Source organism: Penaeus monodon, chromosome 1 (genome assembly GCF_015228065.2).
Source record: "Penaeus monodon isolate SGIC_2016 chromosome 1, NSTDA_Pmon_1, whole genome shotgun sequence".
Classification (NCBI taxonomy): domain Eukaryota; kingdom Metazoa; phylum Arthropoda; class Malacostraca; order Decapoda; family Penaeidae; genus Penaeus; species Penaeus monodon.
In genome coordinates, this window is record NC_051386.1 from 46065163 (window position 1) to 46072662 (window position 7500).

A 7500-nucleotide genomic window follows, 5' to 3' on the forward strand; every position below is an offset into this window, starting at 1 on the left:
CCCTTTCCCTCTCTCGTCTCTCCCTCCGTCCCTTCCTCCCTTTTTCCTCCCCCTCCCTCCCTCTCTCGTCTCTCCCTCCCTCCCTCCCTCCCTTTCGTCTCTCCCCTCCCTCTCCCTTGTCTCTCATCCCCCCTCCCTCCCTTTCCCCTCGCCCCCCCTTCCTTCCCCATCTTCTCCCTCCCTCTCTCGTCTCTCCCCCCCCTCCCTTTTTTTTCCTTTGGCAGACCCTCAAGCGTTGCAAGGCGGAAGGAGCTCTTATTATTCCTATTTCTCTTCTTCTTCTTCTTTTCCCTCTTCTTCTCTTCTTCTTCTTCTCCTTCTTTTTCCTCTTCTTCTTCTTCTCCGTTTTCCTCTTCTTCTTCTTCGTTTTACTTTTATTTCCTTTATTTTTTTTTTCCATTTCTGATTCATTTAATTCTATCAAGGTTTATTTTTTCTTTAAGGCTTCCATTATATATATTTTTATTCTTTTTTTTTTTTTTTAATTCTTCGTCCTCTTCTTCCTCTTCATCCTTACAGCCTTCCTTTTTTCCATTCCTTCTATCCTTTCCGCGTTCTCTTTGGTGGAGAGGAAATCAGACTCCCTTTGAACTAATCAACGAAATCAACTTTTTCCCTTAATTTTCTGGAAGAATGTACGGTTACCCTTTTGCGTCTGTGCTAAAAGGGTGCAGTTTACACACGCGCACAGGCGTACGCAATCTCTTCACACGCATAGACATACACACACACCGGCACACACACACCACACCTCACCCACAACACAACAACCACACTACACACATCACATCCACATCCCATGCGCGCACATGAAACGGCACACCGCACCTGCACACAAGCAACACACACACACACAGCACACAACACTCACACCACACACACACCACACACACACACACACACACACACACACACACACACACACACACACACACACCCCCTCCCACACACACACACCACACCACACCCCTTCTCACCCCCATCACCCCCCTCCCACACACACACACCACCACACCCCTTCTCACCCCCATCACCCCCCTCCCACACACACCCCTGTTATTATATTGATTTCCAGGATTTGAATTCGGGAATGAAGGGAAGAAGTGGAAAATGTGATTAGAAAAGTCCCCGAGGAGAGAAAGGGAACCGACGGCGGGTCCAACTAATACAAAAATTAATGGCTTTTGTTACCGGGACCGTATTAATGGGAAGGGGATATATATATGTGAAAAAGGAGAAGAGAGAAATGGCTCAAAATTCTCTTTTCCTTGTGGCCTCAAGTCCGACCCCAACTCCCTGGGGGGATGAGAGGGAGGGAGAGGGAAGGGGGTCAAAGGGTGAGAAGGGAAGGGGGTGAAAGGGTGAGGGATAGGAGGTGAGAGGGGAGAGTGTGAAAGAATGAGAGGGGAAAGGATGATAATGTGAGGGATAGGCTTTGAGAAGGGAGAGGGTGAGGGACAGGAGGGGAAAGGGTGAGAGGGGAGAGGGTGAAAGCGTGAGGGATAGGCTTTGAGAGGGGAGAGGGTTAGGTACGAGAAGGGAGAGTGTGAAAATGTGAGGGACGGGAGGGGAGAGAGGGGAGCTATGAGGTGTAAGGTTAGGGACAGGAGGTGTGAGGGGAGAGGGAGAGGGATGGGAAGGGAGAAGGGAGAGGGTGATGTGTGAGGAGGAGAAAGGGGAGGGTGGGCGGGGTAGAAAGGGGTGAGAGGGATAAGGAGCAGGGAGAGGAGAGGAGAGAGAATGAAAAGGGAGAGGGTGAAAATACGAGAGAGGTTATGAGGGAAGATGAGAGGGAAAGAGGATAGTGTAGACAGTGAAATGGGTAAAAAAGAAGGGAGAAATGTGCTGAAAGGGACGAGAAAGGAAAATTGGCAGGAGGAGGAGGAGGAAGAGGAAGAGGAAGAAGAGGAGAGAGGGAGAGGGAGAGGGTAAGCGAGAGATGCGTAAGCTATTTTTACATAATTTTATCGGTGTACCATAATGGGATTGCGTTCATTATTTCATTTTGTTTCGTGGATCTTTCTCTTGACTGTTAAACCTATTACGAGCATGGACTCATATTATGCACAGTTAAAACACACGTACGCAGAGGAGAGAGAGAGAGAGAGAGAGAGAGAGAGAGAGAGAGAGAGAGAGAGAGAGAGAGAGAGAGAGAGAGAGAGAGAGAGAGAGAGAGAGAAGAGAGAGAGAGGGGATAGAGAGAGAGCGAGAGAGAGACAAGAGAAGAGAGAGAGAGAGAGAGAGAGAGAGAGAGAGAGAAGAGAGAGAGAGAGAGAGAGCATCATCTTTCGAACTTCCAATTTTATCAAAATATCCCATACCTTCAAAAACTCCAAATTCTAACCTGACCTTGCCCCCCCCCCCCCCGCCTTCTCTTCTCTCAGCCTCCCTCCCGCCCTCCCCCTGCCTCCCTTCCCTTTTCTCCTCTGCCTCTCTTCCCTCCCCCTGCCTCCCTTCCCTTTTCTCCTCTGCCTCTCTTCCCTCCCTCACTGCCTCCCTGTCCTCTCTCCCTCCCTGCCTTCCCTTTACCCCCTGCACCCTTGGCCTTCTCCCTTCTGCCTCCCTTCTTCCCCCCCTCCCACTACCTTCCTTCCTTTTCCCCCTCTGTCTTCCTCCTATTCCCCTCCCTGCCATTCTCCCCCCTCCCTCTCCCTCTCCCCTTTACCCCCACTTCTCTTTCCTTCCCCCCCTGCCTCCCTCTCCCCCCCCCTTGCCTCCCATTCCCTTTACCCCTTTGCTTCCATTCCTTCTCCCGCCCTCCCCCCCGACCCCCTCACCCCCTCGCCTTTCTTTCCTTCTCCCCCCCTCCCTCTCCCCCTCCCCCTCCCCCTCCCCCTCCCCCTTCAGCCTCCCTTCCCTCCCGTCCATAAACCCTCTCGGAAATCCCGTTCTTAAAACCAAATATAAACCCTCCCTCGCGCACATAACCCCGTCGTAAACAGCGGTCTCCGATCCCCTCGCTGTCTGATCAGATTCCCCTTTTCCCCCCCGCGCGAAAACCCCTTTCTGGCCGGGATTCGAGTTCGCTCAACTGCTCGCCCCGCTGATGGCGTCGAGGCCCTTGCGCTCGCGGGGGAGGGGGGAGGGGGAGGGGGAAGGGGAGGAGGGGAAGGGGGAGGGGGGAAGGGGGGGATGGGGAGGGGAAGGGGAAGGGGAGGAGGGGGAGGGAGGAGAGGGAGGGGAGGAGGAAAAGGGGAAGGAGGAAGAGGGCGAAGAGGGGGAAGGAGGAGGTAGAGGCGGAGGTGAAAGTGGGGAGGGGAAGGAGGAGGAGGAAGAGGTGGGGGTGGAAGGAGGAGGAAGAGGGAGGTGGTGGAAGTGGAGATGGAGGTGGATGAGGAGGCGGTTGTGGAGGTGACGGCGGTGATGGAGGTCGTGACCGAGAGCCTCAACAATAACAACAACAAAAGGAACGGAGAGAAGGTAGAGAAAGTAAAGAAAGAAGGAGTGGGATGGGAAGAGAGAGAGAAAAAAGAGGAGGAGAAAATGAAGGTGAAGAAACGGAAAAACAAGAACAGTAAACAAAGGAGAAAGAGGGAACAAAGAGGGAAAAAAAGGGAGAAAGAATGGAGAAAGACGAACAACGAGAAAGCAAGATAAAGAATGAAGAGGAGAAGGAGAGGAAGGGGACTAAGTAAAAAAAAAAAGTGTAATTTCGTGGATTCCCGCCACCCAGGCCGCCGCCGTGCGCAAGAGCGACGGATAATAGAAAGCGCGGGAAAAATATATACACCTTTTTCCCCTCACGAGTCGAAGTCTCAAGTGACATCTAGTGACGGCAGCGAAAACTAAACTTCAATTAATTTACTCGCTCTCCATCTCTCTCTCTCTCTCTTCTCTCTTTGTCCGTCTATCCGTTTCTCTCGCTCTCTCTCCCCGTCTCTGTCTGGAAAGCCAGTCACCTTGTTGATGTCTAATTTTCTTCATCTCTTCTCTCTCTCTCTCTCTCTCTTTCTTTCTCTCTCTCTCTCTCTCTCTCTCTCTCTCTCTCTCTCTCTTTCTCTCTCTCTCTCTCTCTCTCTCTCTCCTCTCTCCTCTCTCTCTCGCTCTCTCTCTCCCTCTTTTTCTCACTTATAAATGCCTTTTCCTTCTCTTCCTCTACTTCTCCATCTCCTCCATTCCCTCTCCCGACCTCTTTCTCTCTCTCACCTCCATTTCCTCCTCCTCTTCTCTCACTCTCTGCTATTCCCTTCCCCCCCTCTCTCTCTCCCTCTCCCTCTCCTTTCTCTTCTCTCTCTGTCAACTTTATTCCACTGCCGAGGAAAGATAAAATGGATTACGGATGCATTACAATAATTGGTTTTCTTATTTCTCCTAATTGACATATCGAGTTCGGGACTAATTACGGACATGAAAAGTCGGTGGAGCAATTTAGTGTTTGAGTTTTTTTTTTTTTTTTTTGGGTGGGGGGGGAGGTAGGTGGGAGGGGAGAGTTTGGAGGTTGAAGGGGGGTGGGGGAGGGGGGAGAAGGGAAAGGGGTAAGAGGGAAGGGAGTGGGAGGGGAGGGAAGAGGGAGGGGAGCGGGAGCGGGGGGGGGGGGGAAGGATGAGAATTGCGTTAGAATTTTCGAAAAGTTTCTTTGGAACATTAATTATAAAGTGGAAGTGTTTTCTCTCTCTCTTTTTTTTAATGATTAATCCTATTTCACATATTCTTTTTTTTTAATGTCTTTCATTTTTTTTGGGTGAATGCGAGACTTGAGAGAATTTTCGGAGGTTAAGATCAATTATCTGAATTTACGTTTCCTGAAAAGAGTGAAACCGTATTAACTCTTTTTCGGAAAATGAGTTACTGTTTCGCCCATTCGTTTTTTTGTTGTTGTTGTTGTTCGTTTTTTCCTAGGTGAATTAATTAGTAATGGACAGGTAGATGAAGTTAACAGATGTGAGTTATTAAACAAGAAGAAAGTATAAAGATTAGCAAAAGAATTAGGAAACAAGGGGTTTAAGAAGAAAAAAATTATAAATATATTTGAAGCCAAACTTTAATAAAGAACGTTTTATATAAAACTTTTTTTTTTTTTTTTTAGGAAGAGTCTAGTTAGTGACTAAGAATAACTTATAATGAACTGATGAAATGCAAGAAAGACATATCACACAAAATAAAAAGTATCACTGGTGTTGTTCAGTAAATCTAAATATGACAATAGCAATAATAATAAACAAATAATAGTAGAAATATTCGTTACCAAACAGTATTATTGTATAACCGAGCAAAGACAAGGGTAAAACATTATGACTAACAGATAATCAAAACTTAAAGGAGCTAAAAAAAATCACTACACGAAAGGAAAAAAGGAAGAGAGAGAAAGAAAAAAGATAAAAAAGAAGATATTGGTAAGGATGGCCAGAATCGCGAGCCAGATGGAGGAAGAGCGAAAGAGAAAGAAGAAGAGAGAAGGGAGAAGTGAGAGAGAGGAGACAAACGAAAATAGAAAGAGTAGAGAGAGAGAGAGAGAGAGAGAGAGAGAGAAGAGAGAGAGAGAGAGAGAGAGAGAGAGAGAGAGAGAGAGAGGAGAGAGAGAGAGGAGAGAGAGAGAGAGAGAGAGAGAGAGAGAGAGAGAGAGAGAGACTGACAGAGAGAGAGAGGGGGGGGGGGAGGAGGGAAAGAGAGAGAGAAGAGGGAAAGAGAGAGCGAGAGAGAGAGAGAGAGGAGAGAAGGAAGCAAGAGAGAAGGATGGAGGGAGTTACTGAGAGAGAAGGAGATTAACATTAGATTATTACTAATGGATGCTCATACGCGATGTTTTCCTATTTGAACTTCAACGATGAAAAGAAAAAAGCCAAGGCCTATAGCCCGCCGTGTTTCCCCAGAGCGAGGCCGCAGACGATGGCGAGGGCGCCACCAGCAGCCTGGAGGTCGCTTCGCCGCCTTCGCCCGGCTCCCCGCCTTCGTCGCGCCCGCACACGCCCACTCACGGCCACGCCCCCGCTACCTCCGCCGCCGCCGCCGCCGCCGCCGCGTCCTCCTCCAGCGGGGACGATTTCCCCACCCACCCCTCGCCCTCGGAGCCTCACGCCCACATCCACCGCCACCACCACGTCCTGCACCACGCCCTCTCGTCCTCGTCCTCGGCCACGCCCCCTCCCCACGCCCCTAACCTGGAACAAGACGTCGACAGCCAATCCGTGGCCTCACCTTTGAGCTACGACCACGCTCGCTCCGCCTACGACGAGGAGGAGAGGTCGGGATTGGCGGAGGAAGGCGGTGGGCGGGACCTCGGAGCAATGGGGGCGGGCCGTCTGGAGGAGGAGGGGGAGGAGCGCGAAGAACCGCCCACACCTCCGCCCAAACCCTTATCTTCACCCAAGACAGAAGAGTAAGTTCTTGATAACAGACAAAAAAAAATATATATATATACATATTTAAAATTGAAATTCAAGAATCAATCAATGCCCATTTAATCACGAACATTTTCTAATTAGTAAGGAAAACAATGAAGATACTTAATCATAACCAAAATTAATAGCAATAATAATGTGAAAGATAAGAATATAATCAGTAATGTCAAAAATAATGTCACTGACAGCTGCGAAGAAATTATAAGCAATAATTTTCCCTTTAGAGAAACGGCGTTAATTACGAGAAATTATATATAATAGTTATAATGAAAATGACGATACCTAAAATACTCATAATAATAAAAGTGATAATAATAATAATAATAATAATAATGATAATAATAATAATAATAATAATAATAATAATAATAATATGAATGATAACTATGATCGTGATGCTGACACGATGGGCAATAAAAACGCGTCACAATAGGAAAATGTTAATGATAATGATAACAATGACAACTTATAATGACACTCGTCGCGAATGTTACGATGATGGTAACAACAATCATCATTTTTATTCTTACTTTATCAATTTTGCGTTGATATGATAATGACACTTGTTATGTTACTGATACTTGCGGTGATAAACGTTAGAACAGGATGCAACAATTATAATGAGGGTGCAACTATTAGTGATGATAGCATTAATTGTAGTAATTATTGCAATAACTCTGAAGGTATGGATAATGATGTTATTGGTAATAATGACAGTAACAGCAGCAGCAGCATTAATAACAACAACCAATAATTATAATAATGAAAATGATGATGATGATGATGATGATGATGATGATGATGATGATGATGATGATGATGATGATGATGATGATGATGATGATGATGATGATGATGATGATAATAATAATAATTGCAATGATGATAATGATGATGATAATACTAGGAATAATAGTAACTAATAATAAAAATAATGACGATAAAAATGTGTTTGTATAACAAGAAAAGTAGCAAGAATGATACAAGTAATAACAATATCACACTAATACCAACAGTGATAACAATAACCACATTTACAGTCCAGGAAATGATTATGATAATCGCGATATCAATTTTTGATAAAAAAAAAAAATATGAATATTACACCAGTAGCAGTACTAATAGTATTGGAAATTAAGTTCTGATGAAATTATTAGTCATG

At 46.3% G+C, this 7500-nt stretch overlaps 1 protein-coding gene across 1 annotated transcript in view; it reads left to right on the forward strand.

The window, feature by feature from the left end:
• Positions 1-3321: 3321 nt before the first annotated feature.
• Positions 3322-7500, forward strand: part of LOC119576877 (translation initiation factor IF-2-like) — a 19243-nt gene continuing 15064 nt past the window's right edge. The window contains exons 1-2 of the mRNA XM_037924529.1: positions 3322-3369; positions 5811-6316. Coding sequence (XP_037780457.1) covers positions 3322-3369; positions 5811-6316 — 554 coding nt within the window. The remainder of the gene's footprint in view (positions 3370-5810; positions 6317-7500) is intronic.